This window comes from Miniopterus schreibersii (assembly GCF_964146895.1).
Source record: "Miniopterus schreibersii genome assembly, chromosome: 8".
Classification (NCBI taxonomy): Eukaryota; Metazoa; Chordata; class Mammalia; order Chiroptera; family Miniopteridae; genus Miniopterus; species Miniopterus schreibersii.
Window position 1 is genome coordinate 12,973,938 of NC_138109.1, and position 26,842 is coordinate 13,000,779.

General features: G+C 53.3%; 2 protein-coding genes across 3 annotated transcripts in view; both read right to left on the reverse strand.

Annotated features, from left to right (window-relative positions):
• Window positions 1-5,761, reverse strand: part of MYOM3 (myomesin 3) — a 45,364-nt gene extending 39,603 nt beyond the window's left edge. Inside the window, exons 1-5 of the mRNA XM_081144793.1 lie at window positions 5,616-5,761; window positions 2,347-2,525; window positions 2,028-2,108; window positions 1,150-1,309; window positions 255-412 (exon numbers count right to left, since the gene is read on the reverse strand). Of these exons, the coding sequence (XP_081000919.1) occupies window positions 255-412; window positions 1,150-1,309; window positions 2,028-2,108; window positions 2,347-2,507 (560 nt within the window). The 5' untranslated portion in view covers window positions 2,508-2,525; window positions 5,616-5,761. The remainder of the gene's footprint in view (window positions 1-254; window positions 413-1,149; window positions 1,310-2,027; window positions 2,109-2,346; window positions 2,526-5,615) is intronic.
• Window positions 5,762-10,254: 4,493 nt separating this feature from the next.
• On the reverse strand, window positions 10,255-25,125 carry IL22RA1 (interleukin 22 receptor subunit alpha 1). 2 transcript variants are annotated; one of them, XM_081144063.1, is made up of 7 exons: window positions 25,034-25,125; window positions 22,208-22,340; window positions 21,149-21,327; window positions 19,005-19,180; window positions 16,372-16,510; window positions 12,644-12,765; window positions 10,255-12,246 (listed from the first exon to the last, which is right to left on the reverse strand). In XM_081144063.1, exons 1-7 carry the CDS (start codon window positions 25,074-25,076, stop codon window positions 11,311-11,313), a joined length of 1,728 nt encoding a protein of 575 aa, XP_081000189.1. In that variant the 5' UTR covers window positions 25,077-25,125; the 3' UTR covers window positions 10,255-11,310. The 2 variants fall into 2 exon arrangements, with proteins under 2 accessions (XP_081000189.1, XP_081000190.1); XM_081144064.1 differs by lacking the exon at window positions 25,034-25,125 and having other exon boundaries at window positions 22,132-22,213.
• Between the last annotated feature and the right edge of the window lie 1,717 nt (window positions 25,126-26,842).

Here is a 26,842-nt window from a genome sequence, read left to right on the forward strand (position 1 = left end):
CTGGTGGCCCTGTCTTCTAGCCCCAGGCTGGCGGGGAGGCAGCTAAAAATAACCGCTCCTGAGCCTCCCCAGCAGCTGCTGCTCTGTTTGGGTGGTGGGCAGAGCCCCGGGTCTGTGGGGCTGCAGCTTTTCTAAGGCAGCAGGAGCTTCCGGGGCAGGGGCTGGCCCCTGGGGGATGTTGGGCTGGAAGGAACTCACGCCCAGTACCCACAGAGGCAAGGCGAGCACCCTTCTCTCCTGCCCCAGTGGCTTACCAGGTGACCTGGGGTGGAGGCGAGGCCTGGATGGTGCAGGTCAGCAGGACCGTGGTGCGCTCCCAGACAGCGTGGGAACGCAGTGGGATCCAGAACCAGGGCGCCCGGCCGGAACACAGCTCCCGCAGCTCTTTGGCCTCCCGAACCTTCTCCTCCGTCTGGAGGCAGGAGAAGGTCTGTGACTCCTACGAGCCAGGGCACCAACTCTCCCCATCTTCAGGGACACCTTTCCCCGTGACACCCAGGCTCTGGAGTCAGACCCACGTGATCGGGAGCCCCTTCAGCAGCATCTGAGAGGCAGTGTGGCCCAGAGGGCAGACCATGGGTTTTGGAATCAGCTGGCCTGGGGTCAAGGCCTAACTGCCACTTAGATCTGTGAGACCATAGGCAAGTCCTTAGGCTCCTCTTCTGTAAAATGGAAATGATAATAATACACCCCCCCCCACCTGTGGGGCCGTAATGAGGATTCAATGAGCTAATATGTGAAAAGCATGGGTGTTGTTCTCCTGCCCAGGGAGGGGGTAAGGAGCGTGGCTTCAGATCCCTGACATTCGTCAGGATTAGCATTTCCTGAGGGTCTGTTGAGTTCTGGGCTCCGGGAGAATGACTTTAGAAGCCTAAGCTCATTTAATTCACATCTCCACATTGAGAGCTGGTACAACCACATGCATCTATTTTGCAGGTAAGGAAACCGAGCCTCAGGAGGAATCAGTTGCTTGCCTAAGGTCACAGGGCTGGGGGTGGGGGCACCGGGATTCAAACCCGGGTCAACATCAGGGTCTGGGTTCTTTCCTGGTGTCCAACTGCTTCTTGAGAAGGGGGTAGAGTGAGGTGCGTGGCCTGGGATGGGTCCCAGGTCTCTGGTCCCGGGGGCTCCCCAGCCCACCCCCCTCACCCTCCGCCTCAGCGCCTTCCAATCGCGGCTCTGGCGCAGCAGCCATTGGGTCCGTAGGTAGGCGATGTCCGTCCTCTCCAAGTCATTGCCGAAGCCCACCCGCTTCTGCCCTCGCTCCTCCAGCTCCACGGTGGAGGTCTGGCGCCTCAGCTGGGCCTCCCTGTGGCGACAGAGGACATCAGTGGCTGAGAACCTAGGGTTGGCTGGGGTGGCAATGCCATCCCCGCACCCAGCATTGCCACCTATATTTTAAGCTTCTTGAGGACAAGAGTAACTCAGTCCTCTCTTGCCTCCAAAATACCCTGAGTGGGTCCTTCTTAACACAGTAGGTACATAATAACTACTCTCAGTATGGTTTGCAAGGCTCCTTCACAGATCATTAATTTTTCCTCCGGTTTTCACTGCACCCAAGTGGACAGGCATTAGTCCTGCCATTTTACAGGAGCGATACCCCGAGGCTCAGTGACTTGCTTCAGGCCAGCCAGGACCAGGACCTAGGCCTCCCAGCCCAGGACGAGGCCACCTGATGTTCTCACGCTCAGGCCCCTTTCCAGTCTTGGGACTCGTGTCCGAAACTTGGGGCTGGTTTACTAGCTTCTCCTCTCCCCAGCCCCTCCCATACCATGTGCAGCCGGCTGGGGAAGGGTGGGGGGTCCCTCTCTCAGGGATGGCCCCTCACTACTGCCTGTGGATTCAGGGCCCCAAGGTGGGCCTTGTGGTCAGAGAGCCCTGGGCTTTGACTTTGGTCTAGCCCCTTAGTCTAGATGTGTCACTTCGGGCAGCTTCTTTAAGCTCACTGTGGGAGCCCAGCAGGGAGGCAGGGGACTGGGAGGATGGCCCATCTCAGCCCAGGGCTCTCAGGAGGTCACTTGACTTACCACGACATCTCGGAGGAGGCCGTCAGAGCCAAGGCGGCTGCGAGGGCGCGGTCTGCGGCGCTGAACTGGTATTCCTCCTCGCTGCGCAGAAAAGAGAGGCCATGGCTCCTGCGGGTGTGGCTGGGGCTCTGGCTGGGGCTCCCTGAGCTTAGGGCTGCATCTCCCCACCTCAGCCTCCCTCCTCAAACTGGGGTCTCAGGAAGCAGGGCCATGCCTTCCCCCTCAGACTGGAGCCTCCAGAGGACAGAGCTGTGCCTCCCCCTCAGACTGGGGACTGGGGGTAGGGCAGTGGCCGGGGTGGGGTCCCCAGTGCTCCCACCTGCTGCGGAAGGTCCGCCTCTGCACCGAGGATCCCATGTGCAGGCTGTGCTGCCGCTGCTCCTTCTGTTCCTCCTCGTGGCGGCGTTCCAGCCTGTGCACCTCCACGGCCTGGGGGGGCTGGGGCTCCCCCACATTTCCAGGGCTGTGGGGCAGAGTCATGGCTGCGAGAACCACAACCTGCCAAAGCCAAGGTTGCACAGTCACTCCACCAGGCGTGGGCCCATCCCTTCCCCGTGCGGTCCCAGCATCTCTGGGAGGTTTGTGGGGTGGCAGGGTGGGGGCTCTCTCTCCAGCGGGCAGACAGGGGAATGGAGGCCTGAGAGGGAGAGGAACTCGCCCAAGGTGACGGAGGCCGACTTCGTGCTCTGAGCCTGGCTTATCCACCACCCCACGTGTTCCCCAGCTGAGGGAGCAGAGCCCCACTTTGGGGATCAGGCTTCCAGCTGCACCCCTGTCCTTGCCTCACTGTGTGACCTGGGGTAAGGCCTTGCCTTCCCTGGGCCCCAGCTTCCCAGATGACTGATCACTGTGATGTCAAGGGCTGTTCTATACTCAAGATGGGCAGCTGTCCTTACTCTTCCTGCGTACGCCACAGGCAGTCCTGCCTCTGAGCCTTTGCCTGGACTGGTCTCCTCACTGGGAGAACCTTCTCCCCCTGGCTTGCTTTTCTACTCATGCTTCAAAGCCCAACCTGAGTATGCTCATGAGCACACAGGTGCAGCATGGGGACTCCAGGGCCAACCTCCTAACTGTGATCCCAGCTTCTCATTCCAGTTTACAAGTGTGTGACCTTGGGCAAGACTCCGTGACTTGGTTTCCTCATCTATAAAATGGGTCTATCAACCTCTCAGGGGGGTTGTAAAGGGTTGATGTGTACCTGGCGCATAGTAGGTACTATATAAGCGATAGACTTTAACGTTATTTTTCTAAGTGCTGTCGAAAAACTACAGGCCATCTAAAATTTTCCCTCCTCTGATTCATTTTGTACTTTGTATCTGGACTTCACAATTTAGCTCTGATTCAAAAAATGCCTCCTTTTGCGATTTAATTATTTCATATCTGTGCACCTCGACCTTCGACAAGGTTGTAAATGAATTAAAAGTCACAACAGCATGTGCTCACTGTGAGCCGCATATTAGTTTTCAGATGCATTATCCCCTGTCCCTGCAATAACTCAAATGACACAGCACTGCTATCCTCCCACTTTACCTATGAGGAGGGGAAGTACTTGCTCAAGGCCACACAGAGGGCTGGTGGTGGGGCCATGGCTGGCACCAGGTCTCCCCAAGTCTGAGCTCTCCTGACCTCTACACCACACATCTACTCAGGGCCAGGCCTTGGCTGAGGCTGGGGCCACATAGCCTTTCTTCTCATAAGGGGGTCACAACGGAGGGGGTCCTCCCTTGTATTCCTGAGGAGCAGGTCTGGGCCCCCAGGTGGTACCCAGTAGGGTTGGATCAGATTGGTCTGGAAGAGGCTCAGGGATCAGGGAGTGAATCTTGGAGATGGAGGCGAGGGGAGTGGAGGCCCCAGAGCTAGGAGTTTTGGGTTCTTGCAGTAAGTCCTCTCCCAGATGCTGAAGCTCTAGGATGTTTGGTGGAGTCCACAGAATGGCTTTGACACTTCCTCCAGGTAGGAATTCTGGGGGCAGGCCTCTGACCTGGGAGGGTCCTTGTGCGCTTGGACCTGATACAGACCCTGGACATGAAGAAGGAAGCAGAAGAGACTGGCATTCAGCCCTGACCTGCGTGTGTATTCTGTTCACACCTGGGTATGTGGGTGACCATTTCTCTAAGTTCATGGCATGGCAGGTGGGCCCGCTAGCCTCATCAGAGATCCTTGGCCTGGAGGGCCTGTTGTGGGGTGTCAGGGGGCTCAGGCTGCCAAATGTCAATCTTGTTGGGTACTTATTGACTCCTTCCAGTGTCTGAAAGTTTCTTCTGTTTGCATGTCCACAAAGAACGCCCAAGAGAGACTGGTCACTGAGGGGAGTTGGTCAGGACCAAGGGCTGCCCTCGAAGCTTCCTTGGCCTCGTGCCATGTCCTCATTTGAACATAACAGGACAGCCACCCCTTGGGTTCCCATGTGGTCACTCCCGAGGAAAAGCATCTGCCTGTACCCAAAGAATGGCCCTGCTCACAGCCCAAGAGGAGAGCTGCTGGGTACCACCCTAGGCAGGGGAGGCCCCCAGCTTTCCTGGGACGCCGTGTGCCCTGGCCCCAACAGCTGAGGGTTAACGTTCCCTGGCGTCAGGGGCTGGCTGCCTTCCCCATGCTCTGTCCCAATTAGCACAGTGAGTGGGCCTGGCGCTCATCCCTGACCTCCTGGGCCTCCCCGAAACCAGACCCCCATCTTTAGCGGATGAGCCATCGGTTCTTTTTAAAGCGCTGACTGAGGCTCGGGATTAAGCACCAAGAGCGCAGCCTCCTCTGCCCTCTTCCCAGACGCTGTGTGTGCCCGGTGGAGGGGTCAGCAGGGTGAGGGCCAGGTGAGAAAACCGCCCCTTGCCCTCTCCTGGGGGTGCAAAGCCCTGGGCTAGAGGTCCTGCCATGTGGCCACTTTCCTCCCAAGTCTCAGCCTGTTTTTGCACCAGGCACAGGAGTATGAAGGGTCAAGACAGCCTCTCCCCCCCACCCCAGGAGGGAAGGAGGTGCGTGGAGGCTTCTAGCAGGATCCTGTGGGCGGAGCAGAGACAGCCTGTCCAGTCTTTCTGCTGTGGCTCCGCCAGCTTCCGAGAGGCAGGAATTCTGACCCTGCCACGGAGGAACTGAGACCATTTCTGCCCTGTCGGGGCCTCAGTTTCCTGCCAGTGATCCCAGGCTGGATGAGGGCTTGCTCTCTTTCCCTGTCACTCGGGTCTGTCAAGCAGGACCCGGACAGCACTGCTTAGGTTTGCTGGACCTGCCAGCTCACCCTGTCCCTGCCGATCTGGCTCCACTGCAGGAAAGCCTCCACTTCCCAGGTACCCCCAGGTGTCTATTTTTTATTTTTCAGCTTTCTCATCGCAGAGGGCTTAGCTTGGAAGACCCAGGATCACACAACAGTGGGATGAAAAGAGATTTCTAGGCTCCCATTTTCATTTGGGTGCCTAGGCATATGCCTACCTTCTCTTTCCAAACCTCCCAGGCAACTCCTTTTCCAGCACACACACACACACACACACACACACACACACACACACACACAGGCACCACTTCCCAATGGGAAGCGAGGGTCTCACTCCCTGGAGGTATCCCTCTCCACCCTGATCCCTGGAGGTGACTCACAGAAGCAGCCGTGTCCACTTGGGCGTCTCTGGTGAGAAGATTCCAGAGGACGAGAGGATCCTTGGTCCCTTCGTGCCCTGGGCTTGGCGGGGAAGGGGGAAGAATGCGGTCCTGGAGCCTGCATGGGCCTTAAATATAGCAGCGCTGAGACAGTGATGACAATGGATGCGGGCTATGGGGGGGTGAGGGAGGGGCTGTTCGCTCCGTCCAGCATTGCTCAGCGGCAGCAACAGGTGGAGCTGTCCCCACCCCACTCGTCCTCCCTGGAGCAACAGGTGGAGCTGTCCCCACCCCACTGCTCCTCCCCTCAGCTGGGCCCCTTTCCCCACCTCCAGCCCCCATGAAAGAGGGAAGAAGGCAGAAGCTCAGGCTTGGTTGTACGGGACGCGGAGAAGGGTGGTTTCCCAGCTGCCGAGACTTCTGGCCTGAATTCTGCCCCCACTGACCGGTGCCTTGGGGAAGACCCAGCTCCTCTGATCTGATTCAAATGGAGACAGTGAGACTGGGCACCCAGGCTTCATGAAGACAGTGGAAGGCATGTGACTTAAGATGCGTCTTTAGCGCTCAGAAGTTGTAACTGGTTAAAATGGAAGTATGTGGCCACTGCCCCAGCCCCTGTGCGGCCACGGTCCTGTGTGGGGACATGCACAGGCAGGAGGGGAGTGGGGATGCCATCTTTCCTTCACTGTCTAAATCCCTCGGGCTTCCAGAGTGGCCGCCGGGGGACCCTTCTTCCAAAGCTTTGCCGCACCCCTCCCCCATCTCAGTTCTTTTTCCCTCGCGTTGGTCATACCCGCCCTTTGCCAGGCCTGGGGGGCACTGAGGATGCGGAATTGAGTAAGGTAAGACCCACGATGTGGAGGCATATAGACCTGGAGACGGTTACAACACGGGGAGATCAGGAAAGTACCCCTGAGCCAGATCTCAAGGGATGACCAGGTTTGGGGAAGGCTATGCCAGCTCCAGTCCAGACAGCACAGCTTCCCTCCCTGGCCCTCTCCTGGGGCCTCAGGGGGCCAGAAACACAGCGCCTGTCACTCTTCCTAGTGCCTCGGGACCTCTCACTGGAGAGAGAGAGAGAACACACAAGTGATCTCGCAGCCAAAATCTCAGTCTCCTGCCCTCTTTGAAAGCTCCTTTCTAAGCATTCTCCCTTCTCCCTGGTGCAGTGTTAAGAGCATCTTTTGGGGGAAACACTTGGCAGCTCTCTCCCATCTTGCATTGCTAAGGGATTTCCAAGATCCACATTTATACACTGATGGTGAGGGTGGATGTGAATGTGTACCTACAGCAAAGAGGGGTGTGGGCTTCCACTCCAGCAGGAGACACATGTTTAGACTGGTCCTGCAACCCCCTTTCCCCCCAAGGCAGCCTGGTAGATGTGCCACCACTTGCTAACTGTATGACCTTGGCCAAGTCACTTGACCATTCTGGTTTTATTATCTGTACAGTGGGGTCAATGAATCCTGCCTTGCAGCCTGATTGGAAAGATTCATCCAGGAAATGTGGAGCCTGCAGCACAGTGCCCGGCAGCCAACAGACGTTTGCTAAATGAGAGCCCCACTGATAACTGCACGACTCTAGGGATGCCGAGAGCCTTCTCCTACCTGCCCTTTTGGACGTGGGATTCCCATGTACCCCTTTGCTGACCAAGCCCCAGTGATGCCCTCACTCCTCACAGAGAGGTCCCAATGTGTCTTATTGTGAACACAGACAATCTTCAGGTCATGAGACTGAGCGGAGGTTAGACTGGGAGTCATGTGAATCTTGGTCTAAATCCCAATCTCTGGCACCTGTACTTTCCAGTGGAGGGACCTGGGCCTTGTTTCTGGGCCTCGGTTTTTTTAATTGGTAAATTGGAGACAAGATCTAAGACAACAGGGAACTTGCCTGCCTGTCGAATTCACTGTATCCCTAACCCCAAAAACAGTGCCTGGCATACAGCCCTTGGTGTCTGCTTGTTTAAAAACGAATGAATAAATGAGTGAACAAATATTTACCTTGCAGAATGGTTATGAGGTCACAATGTGTACAATGTCTGGTATAGTACCTGTCTCACGGTTAATATTCCTCAAAATATGTCCTTCTTTCTCCCCCTTCCTTATCTTTTCCCTCTTATTGCCTTCTCTGGACTTATGAACATTTCGGACAGTCCTTTGAACCCCATTTCACCTACCAACCACCCTGAACCTCCACACCATTTTTCCAGACAGCAACCCAACTGTCTTTGGCTCATGGCTCTCCTGGCGGCCAAGTAGAGAACTGCCGGGCCCAATGCTTTCTCCCGCTACCTCCTTCATCCTGTACTCGTCTCCTTTCCCTCCCTCTGTCTCTCCTGCACTGCAGTTAATTCCGGTTACTGTTCTTCTCACGCTTCCAGGTTAAAATGGATCTTCCTAATGCCTCTCCATCCATAGAGTGGGAAGGAAAGTGGGTTCAAGGGGGTTAAGCAGGGGGCTGGGGTCTCAGAGCTGTGTCCCACCAGCATCGCCGCCAGCAGGTGAGACGGGGTTGTCTGTACCTCTCCCTCTGTTCCTGCCTCAGCTTATTGTTTTTGTCTATCCCACTTTCTGGAAGGGAGGATAGGGACAGCAAAAGGGACAAGCCTTGATGTTGACATCTGGCTACAGCTTCCTTGTCTAGGTTGACACTCAGACCTGGGAGGGGCAAGAGGGACCTGGTCTCCTGGGACCCTGGAGGAGCTCAAGTCCCATCGGCCCCTATTCTGTGGCTGAAAACTCAGGCAACCCCTTTATGTTTTGGGGGGCCGGGGCTTGGGAGGCTGGGGGTCTGCAGGCAGCACAGATTGAAATATCCTCCAAGTAGCCCTACCCCCATCCAGGGGTATAATGGGGGTGACTCTAGGGAGATGATTTGAGGCCATGGATAGGGAAACTGTTGATGTAAGGGCTCCATTCCATCAACACATCCGAAGTGAAGCCCTAAAAGTGCTTGTTAAAAAGCCAGATTCCCAGGAGCCATAGATTTAGCAGAAAGGGGCAGGGGAGGCTGGGGAAGTTGTACTTTTATTAAACTCCCAGGGGCGTCTCAGGATGAGGCAAGTTTAGGAAACCAACCTGGGCAAGTCACTTCCCTGAGCAACATTTCCTCCTTTGCAAATATCAGTAATATAACCTATCTGGAAGGTTAGTGGGGGAAGGTGAGTCATCACCCGCTGAAACTGTGGGGCCACATGGTTGAGTTCTTCTCTGACGACTGCTACTGTTCCTTACTCCTGGGCTTGGCTCCGCCAGGCCTTGGAGGCAGTCACGGCTCAGAGACTGCAGGTAATGGGTTCAGGGCCTGGGTCACTCAGGGATGCCAAGGTCCCGGCCAGTTCCCTGGGCTTGGGACACTGGCCTCTAGCGGTTCCGGCTGTAACTGCAGGCCTGGGCCTAGGAGACAGGAGACCAGGGACCTGCCCTGCCCTGCAGCCTGTCTGTCCCTCCGTGGGGACTGGGTCAGCCTGAAGAGGGTCACAGTGCTCAGAGTCATTCACCTCTCTCCTCAGGCACTCCAGCTCCACCCTGTCTGTCACCCTGAGTTGCTTAGAGAGTTTTGTGGCCCTGTGGATTGCCAGCGATGTTTATGGCTTTTAATAGAAACCCTCTGTCTTGCCCTGTCTCACCTGGTGAGAGCAGTCCAGCTGTGGGGCCTGTTTTCATTACTTACCAAGGTGAAGACAGTCAACCTTTGGCCACGTTCGCCCCAAGGGAGAGGAAGTGGACTTGTTTGCAGTGTGGGGAGAGGGGAAGCATTTGTTAACATCGATTTAGTGGCTGCTAAGAGGAGAATGGGCCTGGGGTGCTTGGGAGGGCGGCCCACCCCTCTCTTATGGAGATACTGGGTCTGAACCAGCAACCCTGAGATGTTAAATATTAATTACAAACTGATAAGAGCAACACCACCTGGTGCTGTGTCACAGAGAGGGGAGGGAGCGGAGGGGAGACGTATCTGGGTTCAGGGGAAGGAGAACACTACATCCCAAAAAGGTCCCACTGAGGCAGCCGGACTTTGGTCCTGTTTCTCAGAAATGTCCAGATCAGGCTTTGGGACAGGCAGGTGATGGGGGCGCTTGCCCCTCAGGAACCCCACTGGGGCCCTCCCCTCCTTATGTCTCATCTTCCAAGAATCCAAACCAGCATGGAAAGTTCTTTCTCTTGAGGCCAAAAAGCACTAGGTTTGAGCTCTGACCATCATAGGCTCACTGGGGGCCCTTGGGTGGGTCCCTTCTCTCAAGGCCTGCTTTCTCATCACAGGGGTCATCTGAGATGCAAATGACACAAAGGCAGTGCCGGTCCTGGAAGCACAGAGCAAGGGCCCTTTTCCTATAGGGGAGCAGATGTAGGGCAGGAGGGAGTGGAGGCAGGCCTGGGGGCTCCATGCAAAGGGGTCCCCTGAGAATGTCAACACCCCCCAAAACAGCTTCTACTTACAACCTTGGGGAGAAGGTCCCACTTGTCTCTGCACCCTGTTTCCAGAAAGCCCTGTAACATTCTCGCTTCCTCCACCTGACAGTCTAGGTCCTCTGACTGGGCCTGGAGCATCCTGAGGAAATCAGGATAATTTGAGAAAATTCCCGGTCTTCAGCTAACCTGAATTGGGGCAGTAAGTTCAGTTTAAAAAAAAAAATCACAACAGGAAATAGCTGCCATTTATTGGCACTGCCCATGAGCCAGGTGCTATTAAGCACTTTCCAGACGTTGTTTCATTTCACCCTCACCACCACCCTGTGAAGTAGGTGAATCCCCATTTACAAATGAGGGAACTGAGGTTTTGAGCACTGAGTCATTTGCTTTCAGAGGCCTGGCCCTGACTGTGAAGTCACACAGCTGGTAAATGGTGAGGCTGGAATTTGAACCCAGATGGGCTGAACCCGAGGCTGAGTTTCCAAAGTTGTGAAGTCAGTACTGTTCGTTGGTTGTGTCTCCTTCAGGGGCCCCATGGCCCCATGTTCCTTTCAAACCCTGCTCTCAGGATGGGGTCTGAAACTCCTTTTCAAGCCGACAGAAAAGGCTTATGTGATCTCCCTCCCTGGTAGACCTGCATTTTGCTTGAGCTACAGCATTTAGTAGAGGAATGAAGTTGAAATGGAGCAACTCCAGGCAGCCGCCTTGGTTGGGAATGAGCCCCAGGCCGCACCCCTCCGTGGAGTCTTGCCATCGCGCTGCCTCTGGCCTTGGCAGAAGTGCAGGTTGTTCTGGTTCTGCCCGGCCTGCTACAAGGCATTCTTTTCCAGGCTCCTTTTCTCACCTGGGGAATCACAGGGGAGGCAGGACCTTGCTCTCCATCAACCTAGATTATGAAACTGGCCCGGAATGGGGCGAGGAGAGGTAGGCTCCTGGAGAAGCTTGTGTCCAGCTTGAGCCCTGGATCTCCGGGAGGTCTCCCTGCATTAACTCCCGCACCCTGACTGTCCCGCCCTGCCCTGCAGAGCTCTGCGTACACACACTCACTGGCACACACACTCTTGCACATGATGTACTCCAGCATCTCCCGGTCCGGAGTTCTCATCGCATCTCTTGCTCCAGCCATGGCAGGGGCCCAGTGCCCCTGCTTCCTTCCTCTGGTTCTCTCAGCAGCGCCCACCTGAGGCTGGGCTGTGTTCGCAGCACCGTTGGGTTGGGATTGGCCGCAGAGAATAAGAGGTTGGGTTGGGGGTGAAGAGAAAGCCCCAGGCCAGTCCTGCTGCCACTCAGGGCTCCCACTGCACAGTCAGGGCCAGGCCTCTGAAAAGAGAGTCCAGCTCTGTGGGCTGCTCCAGGTCTGAGGCCCGAGGGCCTGTGCTCTTGGCTTCAGTCTCGGACACTGGACCCTCGTCCTTGGAACACATGAGGGACTCCAGCAGGCCCCAGGGACTGGAAACCTGGTCCATGGGAGAACACGAGGGGGAAGGAGTCTCCAAAGGGAGGGACACCGGGTGGCCCTCGATCTGGACAGAGGAGAGGAGGGGCAGCTGGCCCTTCAGGTACCCCTGTGTCCCTGGCTCCCCCTTGTGCAGCACGTTAGTGTCAGGTGCTCTGTCCATGTGGACACACAGGTGCTGGTGGAAGGATTTTGCTTCTTGGGGCTCCTCCATAGTCGTGGAGGCCATCCCCTGCAGAGAAAGGTCACCTGTGATGCAGCTGTCAGCTGGTGGCTCTTTCTGGAGCTGGCCCTTAGTCCTGAGGTGTTTGGAACTAGAGAGTGTCCCAGGAGGGGAGTCTTTGCCAGAGCCTTCCATGCACACTCCATAGGAAGGAGGCCAGCTGTCCGGACTGGCCTGAGAGGTGTAGGAAGAGATGGCCTGTGGGGTGTAGGATGGGGCTTTAGCTTTGGGGGTGACTTGAGGTGTGTAGGATGGGGGCCTGACCTCAGGGGCAGCCTGGGGGGCATAGGACAGCGGGGACGGTGTCTGCTGAGGTGGCATCCTGGAGGGTTGGAACACGATGTCCGACTGCTCAAGGTAGGTGATCTTAGATATGTTGTGCAGCGGTGGGGCTCCTGGGGGCTCCCTGGGCCCAGAGACCATGACTTGGGAGTACTGGCCAGGTTGGGCCAAGCTGCCGGGGCCGCTGAGGTCAAGGACAGGAATCAGGACGTGCTCCTGGATGAACCGCAGAGGCTGGAAGGTCAGTACACGCTGGATGTTCTGCACAGGGACAATGACAGCCACCATCAGGGCCCATTCTCAGCTCGCCAGGGGCGCCCAGGGTGAGTGAGGTCCTCCGGGGGGAGGCAGAGGTGTGGGGGAGGCCATCAAGGGCTTTTCATGATGCATATCCCACATGTCCCCTTCGCCTCCCAGAGATCCCTCTAAATGCCGGGGCTCTTGTGAGGGACAGGGCTGCCAGCCCTGCAGTTGGGGGCCACTCCCAAGGTCTGGGTTATCCCAGGAAGAGGGATTTCGGCTGCAGTTTCTCCAGGAGGTATATGACTTAGGTTTGGGGTGGCCTTGGGCTATGCTCTAGAGGTGGGGACCCACATTACTGCTTTGGGGCCCCCCCAGACCTCTCCCCCACCCCCCCGGCCCAGGCGGGGCTACTCACCAGGGAGTTGGGAGGCGGAGGAGGCTTGGTGACGTATCTGTAGCTCAGGTAGCAGAGCCCCGCGACCAGAAAGCCCATGGCGAACAGGAAGGCCCCTGAGAAGGAGTAGGTCCACGTCGGGTCTGCGTGAGCAAAGGGGCCAGAGCACGGGGGTGAGGCTGGTGCAGGGCTGGGCCCATCCCGAGTGTGGATGCGACACTCTCAGGGCTCCTCCCGCCCCAGGCCAGGCCAGGCCAGGGAGCCTCTCCTACCCGAATGTTCGCCGGTCCAGCGAGAGCACAGGGAGAGGGCCCCTCACCATGACTAAATATTCAGAATTTGTCAGTCGCATTTTCACGCTGTAATGCAAATATGCTCTATGCTCCCACCTTGACAAACGCACTTTTCATAACAGCCTGGAAGGCCTGGTTCGAAGTCTGAGGTCTTGGACGCCTTGGGGAGCTGTGCTGACAAGTGGAGGTGCGGGAGAGCCTGCCATAGGCCCCTAGCCCACCTGGCTCCATCTCACAGTGCCAGGGGCCTGGAGCACAGATAAGGACCCCCCAGCCCACATGGCCAAGCTCATCCATGCCCCCAACAGATAGCCAACTATGGGCCACCCTTTGTGCCGAGGGTCTGCACGGCAAGAGAGTGTCTCCCTTCAGGAGAAAGGACTCAAGGGAGGGACCTGCCCAGAGTGGACACAGGCTTGGGGCACCTCTACAGGGAACTTTGGGGTCTGGGGTACTCAGAGTGTGGTCTAGAAGGGGGGCAGGTCACAGGCTCCAGGGGGACTTGTCCACTTGGACCTAAGGACTCTTCATCTTGTTGGGAGAGCCACAAGGCTCTTGTCTGGCACAGAGGACAGCCCTGCCTCCCTGGCAGGGGTGGGAACTGACAATGGGAAGGGCCTGTCCTCCCCACCCCCCTACCAAGGTAAAGGGCTGGGTATCGGGGAAGACCTTGCTCAGAAGGCAGCTGGGAGACACTGCTTTTTCTAAAAGGGACAGGAATGGATACTGAAGCCTTTAGCCGAGCCTTCTCCAGATGGTCCCCTGTCTCTGGGATGGGCACAGCCAGTTCTTGGCATGTCACACTTCCTGTCACCAACCCAAGTGGGACTGGTGAGGGGCTTGGTAAAGAAGAATTAAGTGGATTTTGTTGTTGTTGTTGTTAAAACTGGCAATTTGTATTACCCAGGGGTCTTGACTCTCCAAGTCACCCTCCTATTCCCAGCCCCCGTGTGGCTTCAGCTGGAGGCACTGCTCACCAGCTGCCAATGACCTTAGCAGTTGCTGTGAACGCTGTGGGCCGGGACCTCTGCTTCTAGCCCCCTCCTTGCCCTTCCCCCAGCCCCGTGGCCTCTCTGGGTCAGCTTCCCACCTCAGTGATACCCTGTCCCCTGTCACTCGATACCCCCAGCACGGCTCCAGGGAGAAGACATGACCTGAATGTCTCTACGTGACATAGCTAATGGAAAACCACTGCTCCTTGTACCAAGACAGGACAGGGACATGGAACATTCCCACATGCCATTTCACCCACGAGGAGGAAGGAAGAAATAATAGAAATTACACTAGAGTGTGGGGTATTAGATGTCTGGCTCAGCTCTGAAATGCTGAGTGTCCTTCTCTCTGCTGTACAACCCTCTCTGGTCTACCATTTATTAATAACAGTAGCCAGCAATTATTGAATTCTTAAAATGTGCCATGCACTGTGTGAGGTGCTCTACTTATGTTATCTTATCAAACACAGAGAGCCAGGGATGCTCCCTTCATATAAATAATGAAGCTGAGTCTCAGAGAGGTTAAGTGACTTGACCAAGGTCACACAGCTATTCAGTGGAAAATCCAAGATTGACATATATAACTCCAAAGCGCATCCTCATAGACATGACATAAGGATGGCTTGGTTTCCTCATCTGTAAAAATTGGATGTGGGGTGAGACAACCCCTAGAGTACTGTCCAACATCAAGATACTGGAATGTTGCTCTGTGACCCTCCCAGATATTCTGAGAGGTGGATAAAGTGGAGACTCTGGGCTCTGGGGATAGGACAGACCCCAGGATACTGGGTCAAGGGCAGGACATATCATTCTGAAGTGGCAGTAAGAGGAATAAATGTGCAGTAGAGGCAATTAGCTGTAAACAAAATTGCAAAATGGTGGTTAGAGCTCAGCCTTCAGGATCAGATGAACCTAACTAGGTTTACTGACCAGCTGTGTGGTCACCTTCAAGTTGCTTACTCTCTCTGAGCCAGAGTTCCTCCTCTGTAAAATGGGGGTGAGACCACTCATCTTGCAGGATTGTTATAAAGATTAAATGGGATAATATAGGTAAAGCATTTAACACAGTGCTTGGCAACAGAGTAGGTATTTAATAAATGGTAAGAATTATCGTTAATACACTTTATTTTCAAGGATAAGGTGTCTTCTATATACCAGCAGGAAATAGCCAACAAGAAAGGTGATTTATATAAAAGCAGCTTCAGTCTTAGAAAAAAATGGTATCACATCATGAGCCAGATCATGAAAGAACAAGCCAACATGCATGTTGTATAAAAGCAGGGTGGGGGAGGGGGGCCAGGAGTGGATGAGATTTGTCTAGTTTGGTACAGGGGAGGGGTCATGAGCCACCTATACGTGCCCAGCTTAGTGCCTGTAACACTGATTTCCTTTCTCTAGCTTTCCTCTTGCCAAGGTCTATTCTGGTCTCCTAGGTGGCCCTGTCCCCAGGAAGGGCATGTCCTGTGCACATGGCCAGCGCTGGCTGTTTCACCAGGCAATCTTCCCCTGAACATTAATGCACTGTGGTGGAAAAATCAGTCTCTTGTGGGCTCCTGGAGCAATGGATGAGCTGAGTTTCTGAACAAAACTGAGGCCTAGAACCTACCTGGTGATGATTCTCCAAGCCACAGTTTTACCCAGGGCCCACCCTTGCAGCCACCCCACCTCGGTTCATTAGAACAGAAATCACCTACTGACACCATTCATCTAAACGAGATGACTACGGGGGAGACTGGCTTTCCAAATCCATCCAACCCACCATACTGCTTTCATTCTCTGAACATCTGTCTATGAAAATAAACGCTAATAAAAATATCACAGTGCTTATGATGAGAGTTGAGTTTCAGAGTGCCAGAGGACGGGAGTGTGGGACACCATCTCGCTGAGCCAAGGACTCAAAGCTATTTCTATAGTAGCCCAAGGGTGTGACTGTGGTCTCCAGAATTAGACCCTGTTCTGTTTCTCACCACCAGTGTGACCTCAGGTAAGTTACTCAGCCACTCTGAACTGTCTCCTCATCTGTAAAATGAGGATGGTAATAGGATTGCGTTTAGTAGCGCCTGGTCCCTGGTTGGCGGAAATGCTAGTTGTCATTGCTGTTGTTATTATCTGACTCTGCAAGATACGGAGGGATTTTTTATCTTCTCTGCTCGCCCCCCTGCAGATTATCTCCCAGGATATCTCACCTGGGTTACTATTAAGGTGCAGTTGCTTTGCAGGGGTACACACTAAGCTTGCTAGAGAGAGGAAATCCGGACACAGGCTGGAGCGAGGAGATTAAACATGTGCTATGATAAGCGAACAGGTTTATGGACAAACAAAGATCGACTTTAATAATACGTTAATAACCCCTTCGTTGTTTTTCAGGGCACTGCCCAGCCTCACCTTGGTTACAGGGAGGAAAGCACACAGTCAAGGCTTCGATTCAGGAGTCCCCCCTCCCTCTGGCTTCAGCCAAACTTACCTGGCAGTGTCCTCACACGGCACACATAGGGGGCACTCTCTTTGGACCAGGTTGGAACAAAAATTGTGATGGTCCCAAGGAACTCCGTGTCGGGGGTCAGGCCAACGAACTCGTATTCTCTCTGCTTTCCTCCAAGGTGCTGGATTTGACAGAGAACCCAGGGTGACTCCTCTTACACACCCTCCACGCGGAGCTCAAGCAAGCCTGCTCACACCCCTGCTGGGTTACTGCGCTTAGTGCAAGGACTCCACCAGCCCCCAACCAGAAACTGGGGGGTCAGTCTGCAGTGCTCCATTCCCGGTCCCCTGCCTTCTGCTTTACCCCCAGTCCAGGCAGTCACCAAGCTCCACGCACCCTCGCTTAGAACAGTGCCTGGTACATAGCAAGCGCTCAATAAACACTAGCTTCCGTCATCGCCACTGCCCCATCAACACCATCATATGCACCACGGCCACCATCACCATCACCATCACCACCACAACTCTCACCACCACCCCCTCAGCCCCACCACCATCACCACTATCACCATCACCACTACCATGACCGCCACCGCCACCACCAATTTATTGGAGGCTAGAGTAATCATGAATGTGTATGTGCTTGATAATAGAGTTGCGAATTCAAGGAGAAGTAGACAGTTCCACAGTCACAGCTGGAGACTGTCACACTCCGAGCAGTTAAAAGGACAAGCAACTCCTCCCGAGTGGGGAAGGGCAGAGGAGGCCTGGCTAACACCCCTCGCCTCCTCCATCTACTTGTTATGTGTGGCTCACTCCACCGAACGACTGCCAGGTACACGTTCCCTTCAAGTGCACATGGAACATTCGCCAGGATAGGCCATGTGCTGAGCCATAGGACAAGTCTCCATGAATTTATAAGGACTGAAATTGCACAGAGTTTTTTCTGACCACAAACTGAATTAAATTATGAATGAATAACATTAAAATATTCAGTAAAACCTCAAATATTTACCCAAAAATAGTTGTGATAAGAACTCTCCCTGCTCAATAATCTCAAATTGCTCCCCCTGACTACTGAGATGATTCTTCCACCCGCCATCCCGGACCTATGCAGCATGGCCCCAGCCTGTCTTCCTGGGCATATCTCCCATGGTTCCTCTCCATCTATCAGTGGTTCTCAAACTTCAGTGTGGGCAAGAAGCACTTGGGTGCTCACTAAGATTCAGATCCTCGGGAGCAACTAGAGAATTCGATTAAATAGATTGGAAGGGGGAGCATTTTTTATTTTATTTTATTTTTTGGTTATTCTTCACCCGAGGATATTTTTTGCTTTGATGTTTAGAGAGAGTGAAAGGGAGGGAAAGGGGGGGGAGAGAGAGAGAAAAACATCGATGTGAGAGAGACACGTTGATTGGTTGCCTCCTGCACATGCCCCAACTGGGGCCGGGGATCGAACCCACAATCCTTCGGTACACAGGCTGACACTCTAACCATTGAGCAGCACTGGCCAGGGGGGAAGGGGGAGCATTTTAACAAATGCTGTAGGAGATTCGGATGCCCCTGGCTTGGGACCCTGTTTTGAGAAATTGTTCTGCATGGCCTCTTGCTCCAGGCAAACCGGGCAGTTCGGTGCTTTCCAATAACATCCTAAGTTTCTCTGCTCCTCTCTCTGATCACAGCGGGGCAGTGTAGGCCAGTGGGGACAATGTGGGCTATGAACAGGGCTGGGTTTGAATCTTGACTAGGCTATTATTTGCTGAACAATCTTGAGCAAGTGACTTAACCTCTCTGAGCCTCTGTTTTCTCATTCAGAAAATACAGGAGGTAATAGCACCTTCCACACAGGGCTTGGGTGAAGATTAAGCGATATCATAAACATACATTATCTGGGGCACCTCAGAAATCGGCATTGGCACCAGAAAGTTTTCTGTTTCAGAAATCTTTCCCAATTTCTCTTCACTGCCGTCTCCCCTCTCTCTTGCTGGCCTCTGCTCTGCCTCACACAATACCCTTATTTCCTTCTACCTATACCTGTTCGAATTAATGTTTAAATTCCCTTCCTACCCACTACATAATAAACTCCTCGAGTGCAGAAACAGTCATTCAATGGAATTATTGATTAATTGCACATGCTGGGGGGAAGGAAATACCACATATTTTCTGAATACAAAAAGAAATAACTTGTATATTGTTTGACAGTTCATGCCCTTGCTGTTCATCTTTTTCATTATTACTGATATTAAGACCCTGCTTATATCCAGTTCCTACAAATAGTAGAGACCCAGCAAAAAGAACAGAGGTGGTAGCAATTGATTCCAGCATTTTCTGAAGTAGATATTAATAGAGGTTGTGCACCAGGATGTTGGAAGGCACTAGGCAAAAAATTATGAGAAACAATAAATATTGTGCAAAATAAAAGGTCAAATGCATTTGAGAGAAGTTTGCATTAAACAAATTGGAACTGGCGTCTTGGCTTTGCAGGACTTGTCAGGGACTTTAGCATGCTATTGTGTGTGACTCCACTAGGGAGAGGCTGTGGACATGCTTCGGGAAATGCTAACTTATATAACACATCTCCTTCCTACTTAAAGCAACGCAGATCTAATTGAGAGGGGAATGGATTTCCCAGGCAGGGAAGGACCAGGGCGGCACATACACTGGCCATTTATTTACCATTTGGTAGGTTTTGTTGACCTGGAGGTCTAAGCGGTAGAACAGGTCATGGAAGATGTCCTCCAGGGTTAGCCGGTGGCCATTCCCTGCGGGGAGGGGCGTGGAGGTGGGATGGACAGTCATCTGGATGGATCTCACCTTGGGGACACAGGTCACATCAGGTGGTTTGATGGTAGCTGGAACAAGGGAGAGAGAAAGGAAAAGAAAAAGATCAGAATTAGCCAGCAGCGGGAAGTGGCTGCTTCCCTACTCCTCCCACTCTAGGCCCAGCTCTGCTTCTCAACGCCTCAGTGAAACAAATAGATGAGAGGAGTTCTGCCAGCGACCGGTGTTTGGGTTTCAGGCTGGCAAAGGGGTGACCAAAAGTGAGTAGGAAGATCTCAGGGAGAGGGACACTGCCCCCCTAGGGGGTCGATCGTGCCCTTGGCCCAGCCCCCACATATCCTGGGCCCTTCACCTCACCTTGAGTCTGCCTGGATCACTTTTCCCCCTAGCCTATTGGCAATGACAGCTTTGGGGACTGATGACAGTTCAATGACATATCCTAAGTAATGTTTGGGGTGCCCAATATTATTGATTCTGCCTTAATAGCTCAGGCCTAAGAGTTTAGTCTTTCTCCAGATGGAACTTTCTATTTTTATTGTTTTTATTGTTAATCCTCACACAAGGATATTTTTTCCCTTAATTTTTAGAGAGAGTAGAAGGGAGGGAGGAGAGAGAAGCATCAATGTGAGAGACACATTGGTTGGTTGCCTCCTGCATGTGCCCCCACCAGGACCTGAGATGGAACCTGTAACCCGGCTACGTGCCCTTGACGGGGAATCGAACCCGTGACCCTTCAGTGCTCTGGGCGATGCTCTAACCGTTGAACCACGCTGGCCAGGCCCAGATGGTACTTTCTAAATAACCAAATGACTTTGACTGGTTTACAGGCCCCTTTGGGAATTGGATGGATCCTACGGCTCTTCTCTCCTCCAAAATGTACATACAAAAATCTTGCCCTCAGTTTCAGGGATTCATGAACCTCACTCCCCCTGAAGCTAATTAATAAAAAACGCTCAAGGGTCCATTAACTTCCAAGATTAAAAACATCTGCGCCACAAGAACGGTCACTTCAGTGTTGTTTATAAAATTGAGAAACTGAGTTAAATGTCTTCAAAAGTGAGTTAGGGGCGTAAATCAGAGTACCTCTATAGCATGGATCATTTTAAGCAGTGAAGTAGCATGTTACGGAAAAATATTTAATGAGCGTGAGCAAATAAATGTGCACGACACCACTGTATGAAAAACAAACAGCCGGGTTACAAAGAGTAGATACAGTTGCTAGCAACGGCAGCTACGCTGAAGTGTTCAGATTACGTGGGGCTACTTTTATTTTACTCTGTGCGTTTCTATATTTTCCTGAATTTCTACAATAAACATGTATTCATCGAATGAGACAAGAAAAAATCAAATAGCTTGTTTACTTTAATTTTTAATTTTCTTAAAAAAGACACACATGTGGTTGTCGAGTCAGTTAGTGAACGTCATCATCGGCTTCACTTGTGTGGGGAGTTTGGCAACAAATATTCCTTCCTTTCCCTCCGTTCCTTCCTCCGTTCCTTCCTCCCTCCCTCCCTTCCTTCCCTCCTCAGTGATGTATGGAGCATCTCCCATGTGCCAAGCACCACGCTAAGGGCTGGGGTACAGTGGATTCCACACCACACACGCCCTCACGGAGCTCAGGTGTCAGCCGGGGAGGCGGAGGACAGCCAGGTAAGCAGACACTAAAACTGCAGGGTGGGATACGAGCTATGGAAACAACGCACAGCTGATGTGACAAAGAATACCAGGCGGTGACCTGGTAACATCAGGTTGGGGCCTGGGAGTGGTGGGGACCCTCACTTAGGAGGTGATGTTGAAGCTGAGACCAGACTCAGGATTGGGAAAGAGCCCAAGTTCGGAGGCCTTGGTCGTAGTGGAGGGAAGATGAAGGGGGTCTGAACTGGGGAGTTTGGGGTGGAGGTGAGGGCGAACAACCACACTGGGGACGCTCTCCACCAGGACACCTTCCCTAGGAGCCACATCCTGAACAGCACCCCCAGGCCGAAGGCAGAGCCCTCCTGGGCCGTCCTGGCCGCCCCTGTAATGAGGCTCCTACTCACTGTGCTGCAGCGAGCTGAACCGGTCTGTCATCTTGGTGGCGGAGCGGCCTCCCGCGCTGGTGGCCGTGACCCGCGCGTAGTAGAGCTCGGAGACACTGCCCGTCTCCAGGGTCAGGTTGCAGAATTTCCGGGTGATCCGCTGGCAGCCCTGCTTCGCCAGCCACTCGATCTCTCCGTACCTGCAGGCAAGGGAGGGGCCCGAGCACACCTTCAATGAGCAGGCCTGGTGTCAGGCCTGTGGTTTATTAATAATGATAACGATAGCTAATATTTACTCAGCAGGCTCTGTGTTCCAGGCCTTTTATGTGGATGATTTGTTAGTTCTCGCATTGATCCCCTGAGGCTCAGGCATTATCCTCTCTCCTTTTCAAATAAGGAAGCTGAGGCTTACAAGTAAATTATGCCCAGGTGCTTGAAGCATGCCTTCAGGGAGCCAGGGCTTGAACCCAGCCGGTCCGAAGCCACATTCTGGCCTCATCGTCACCATAACCCTTTGAGGCGGGCACTATTATCCCCACTTTACAGATGAAGGAACTGAGGCTCAGAGATGGGGAGTGACTTGCCGCAGGGTAAAGTGGCAGGACCAGGGAAGAAGCCCAGATTTGCAGATTCCTGAGCGCATGCCAACCCTCCTTCTCTGCATGGGAACAGGGACATAGGCTGGATGGCGTGGGCACAACTTTGTGTTGATCTAATCTCACCAGTAATAATAACGATTTGCCAGGCATCGGTGCCAATGACTATCTTATTGACTCCACCTAACGACCTTATGATGAAGGCACGATCTCTATCCTTACTTTATGGACGGGGAAACTGAGGCTTGGTGTGGTTGCCCAATTGCCCCAGGTTATATAGTTGAGAGCTGGCGTTCAAGCCAGAGCCCATACTTCTAACAATTATTTCATGCTCCCTCTGCAAAAGAACCAAAGGAGCAGAGCTATATTGGGGGTATAACAGTAGTCGGGGTGGGGGTCCTGGGGCACCTGGAAGGGGGCATTTTCTTGGAAGGGTTGGTTTCAGAGCAGAGTGAGAAGAGGTCATGTTGGGAGGGAAGCCTACGTCTTATACTCGACACTGTAGACTGTGTCTGGGGCGCTGTCCAGCCCGCTGTCCCAAGTCAGGATGTTTTCGAAGTTGCTGGACTGGAATTTCACGTGCTGAAGGAGATCCGAGGCGTCCTCAGCAATGTGAGCTGCAGGGAGTGGGAGCAGGGTGAGCGGATGGGCTGGTGGACCCCGCCCCCAGCACAGACCGCCCAAGGAGGGGGGTGAGACGGCGCACCCACCCGCTCAGCAGGGGCTGTGCTCACTGACCGTCACTGCTCTCCTTCACTTAGCTTCCTTTTTATCAAGCTAAAATTCACATTCCATGAAAGTACCATTTAAAGCATATATTTCAGTGGGTTTTTAGTATATTCAAAAAATTGTGCAGCTATCACCACTCCTATCTAATGCCAGATCATTTCCCCCCCCCGAAAAGAAACCCTGTGCCCATTAGCCTCCCCTCCCCTGGCCTTAGACGGCCACTCATCTGCTTTCTGTCTCTGTGGATTTGCTTATTGGACTTTTCATGTCAAGAGAGTCATACAGTGTGTGGCCTTTGTGTCTGGCTCCTTTCACTTAGCAGAATGTCTTCAAGGTTCATCCACGTTGTAGCACGAATCAGTGCTTATTTCCTTTTTATGGCTGAATGATATGCCCTTGAATGGATATACCACATTTTGTTTATCCAGCCATTGGCTGATGAACATTTGTGTTGTTTCCACTCTTTGGTTATTGTGAATGTGCCTGCTGCGAGCATTTGTATACACACGATCAAGGGGACATATGTCTTCAGTCCTCTTGCGTGTATAGCTAGAAGTGGAATAGCTGGGTCATATGGTAACTCTATATTTAAGTTTTTGAAGAACTGCCAAACTGTCTTCCAAAGTGGCTGCACCACCTTACGTTCCCACCAGCAATGCCTGAGTGGTCCAATTAGCCCACATCCTTGTCAACACTGGTTGTCACCTCTCACTCACTTCTGAACACCATCGGAAGCCGGCGTCCTCCCCTATAGTTTAGAGATAGTCAACTAAGATGTCTAAGTAGCTTGCCCAAAGTCAGTAACCTCAATCATGGATGGAGCAGATGTTTGTAAGTCCCTGCCTCTCTGCCGGCCAGACCAGTCCCTGTGCACCCACTATGTGCCTTCTTAGGAAGGCAAAGGCTCTCCTTGAAGTCAGAACTGAACGGTGGCTTCTGGTGGGGTAGTAAGGTCAAGGGCTGGAGAGAGAGAGGTTGGGATTTGAGAGAAGGCCAGGGCCTGTCTGGGGTGGGCCTAGCCTCCCTTAGTGCAGGGTTAGGGTCTGCAGTGGGAAGATTGCTCTTTGGGATCAGTATCCTGGGCTATCTGGGTTGAGGGGAGGCAGGGGGCTGAGGCTGGGACATGCTCGGGAGGCAATGGCCCGGGTCGGGCGGAGTCTGGCACCACTGCTCAGGAGGGAGCTGCAGCTGGCTCCCTGAAATGGAGCGGGTGGACCTGGCTGCCCCCTCTTTTAGGAGGTGTCAGGGCTAGCAAGTTCTCCCCTCTCCTCCCACCCACTCGTTTCTTTTGCTCCTCAAATCCATCCTCTGTTCCTCGGCCTGTGTCCCTTCCACACTTCCCGGATGAAAGTCTGCATTGTGAAATCTGGGAAAACATGTGTTGCGGAGACTGACAGACTATACAGATCTTATAAAAGGAAGTTTGCACATTTTTATGAAAAAACGATTTTATGTCAACCAGATGGGAAGCTGAGGAAAACAAACGAACAAAAACAATTCACCGTGCTCTGGAATCAGCCTAAGAAAGCTGGGGTGAGGGAACCCGGGCTCCCTGAGTGACCTCACCGACTCTTAATCTCCTAGGGTCGGCTTCCCTGGCTCCCCTGTCTTAAAGGGCCAGGGGCCTCCGTGACTCCCAACCAGAACGCCTGGGGGTCTGAAGGAACATGTCTTGGTGTCTCTTGAGGATGCATCTTCCTAGCTCATCTAAGGCCCAGTGTGTTGGGCCCGGTGTGGTGGCAGGTGGAGAAGAGACCAGAGGGGCCTGGGAAACACCGTGCGTCTAGTCAGCACCGGCTGGTGAAGCTCTGGCCCTTCGTGGGCTCATCCTGTACTTGAACCACAGGGCCCTGCACAGCCATCTCCCCTCTTCAGCAAAAGCTACGCTTTTACTTCCTGAGAAAGCTCTCTGGATTTCATTAAACTTCTCAGGGAGCAGATACAATCTAGTATCTCACTCATCTGCCTGAAATTTCTCCGTCATGATGAATCAAAACATCCCCCAGCCCCGGCGGGTGGCTCAGTTGGTTGGAGCTTTGTCCTGTGCACCATGAAAGGTTGAGGGTTCCAGTCCGGGGCAGGGCACGTACCTAGGTTGCGGGTTTGATCCCTGGACGAGGCGCTTGTGGGAGGCAACCGATCAATGTTTCTCTCTCACATTAATGTTTCTCTCTCTCTCTCTCTCTCTCTCTCTCTCTCTCTCTCTCTCTCTGCTCTCTCTCTCAAATTAATAAAAGCATATCCTTGGGTGAGAATTTTTTAAAAAAATCCACTGAATTGGATTTGAAAACTATGCCCTTGGCCCTGTTTTGAAAGGGCCCGGGTGCTTTAGGACATATTAATGCGGCAAATCTGGCCACGGTGGGAGGAAATACCTTCCAGATCTGTCAAGAAGGGTTAGAAGAGGCCCCCTTGGAGTGTGGAGAGAGGCAGGGGTTTGTCCACCACGTCCCAGCACGCAGCTCAGCCCCAGCAGAGGAGAAACTGAAACTGGTTGTCCTGGGCCAGGCAAGGTGCAGGGAGATGGGCCCGATCACTGGCTCCCAGGGGAGGTGGGGGCCACAGGGCGATGGGCACTCACCAGCCAGGGATCCCGCAGCCAGGATGGTCAGTAGTGTCCTCATCGGGCCGCCGGGCGCAGAGCCCTCTTCTGGCCTCCACTCCGGGCCGACACTGAGTGAGCGCCGGGAAGGTTTGCCGCCTTGGCAGCTGACTCCACCAGGGCTCAGGGCGGGGAAAGCAGGAGAGGGTGGGACCCGAGCAGTGGGGAGCGGGTACAAAGGTGCCTGGTGTGGGTGCCTGGGAATTCCAGGTCCTGGGTAGGATCCAAGGGAGTTCCTTCTCTAGATGCAGAAAATAGCAATAGTGACATGACAGGCCAGCTTGTTTATCTGGTCCTGTGGCTGATTCATCCCAAGGCTCTTCGGTGGTTATCAGCGAACCGAGAGGCAGAAAAGGCAAAAAGAATCCATAGCACACGGCCTTATCAGAGAGCAATTTGGCACAGGGTATCGAAAGCCTGTAACAGGTGCCCTGGCTGGTTTTGCTCAGTGGTTAGAGCATCGGCCCTCTGACTGAAGGGAACCGGGTTCGATTCCAGCCAAGGGCATGTACCTCGGTTGCAGGCTCGATCCCCGGCCCCAGCCAGGGCACGTGCGGGAAGCAACCAACTGATGTGTCTGTCTCACATCAATGTTCCTCTCTCTCTCTCCATTCCATTCTGAAAAAGCAATAGAAAAAAATATCCTCAGGTGAGGATTGAAAAAAAAAAAAAAAAAGAAGCCTATAACACATACATGTTGCTCCAGAAATTCCATTCTCAGGGATTTACCTTGAGGAAAATCACTGGACCAGGGAGCAGAAAATGTATTCCAGAATGTTCCTTGTGCCAAGGGAAAAGCAATGATTCCTTGGCTTTGTTCTGGCAGGAGGAGGTATAGGGTGTCTGCTGTCCCTCCTGTGCCCCATATCAAAGCAGGTCCCCATGCTGGATGATGGGATGCGAATAGTCTCCCTCCTAGAGAGATTGCTGGGGTGAGAAGCCAGGGCACTCTCACCTTGAGCCTTTGGGGTCTGGGATCTGCTAAAGGTTTGGGGGGGGGGGGCGCGATCTCAAACTTCAGTGACTCTATTGTGCTAAAGATGGGGGCAGAATTCATGAATGGGCCTTTAGTTTGGGACAATGAAGGTTCACCCGAGCTATCGTTCTACCAAGTGCTGTGTCCATAGGGATTAACGTGAAGTTCACTGGAATGGGGATTTAGGAAAGAATTTCCTCAATAGCTTAGGAAATATTTTCTCTTTCTCACTGGGAAAACTGAAGGGGCTTGGACTCTGGTTAGGGTAGACATGACCATAGCTCTCTGTCCCTGGGGAGAGTTTGGCTGACACAGCAGGCTGAGGCCAATAGCAGGAGAGCTGGCTCCTAAGCGAGGCTGTGATAACCAGGGACCTGTATTTAAGCTGTTCTTTCCTGTGTTGTAATTGTTTTCTATCAGCCCTCAGTCTTTGGTAAAGTTCATTTGACAAAACAGCCAAATTTGAGCTGTGCTTTGGGAGAATTTAAGACTGGCCCGTGCCAGTCATGTCCTGTAATTACAGGACACTACATTTCCCAGACTCCTTTGTCAGCTGCCTTCTGAGAGGTTTGGCCAATGGGGGGCACTGGAGAAAGAAGGGAGAGGTGAAGGAGGGAAGGCAGGGTATTTCTTCCCCTCTTTCTTTGCTTTGAGTGGCATCCCCAGCAATGGCTGTGTGTCGTCTGGAGCTCTAGCTCCCTGCGGCCAGGCAGCCAGCCACCAACATCTTTCTGTCCGGTGGCCAGCTCCTGGTAACAACATCTCTCTATCTCCTCTCCCCTAGTTTTCCCCTTTAGCTCAAAGGGTGGAGC

Excerpts from the sequence above, each read along its gene's own strand:
- IL22RA1 (XM_081144063.1), bottom strand. The coding sequence starts at position 25,076 with ATGAGGACACTACTGACCATCCTGGCTGCGGGATCCCTGGCTG. Across the intron at positions 19,181-21,148 it reads GTTCAGCTCGCTGCAGCACA|CTACCATCAAACCACCTGAT; the intron begins GTGAGTAGGAGC and ends CCCTTGTTCCAG. Across the intron at positions 12,766-16,371 it reads CCGTGTGAGGACACTGCCAG|ACCCGACGTGGACCTACTCC; the intron begins GTAAGTTTGGCT and ends TTGCTCACGCAG.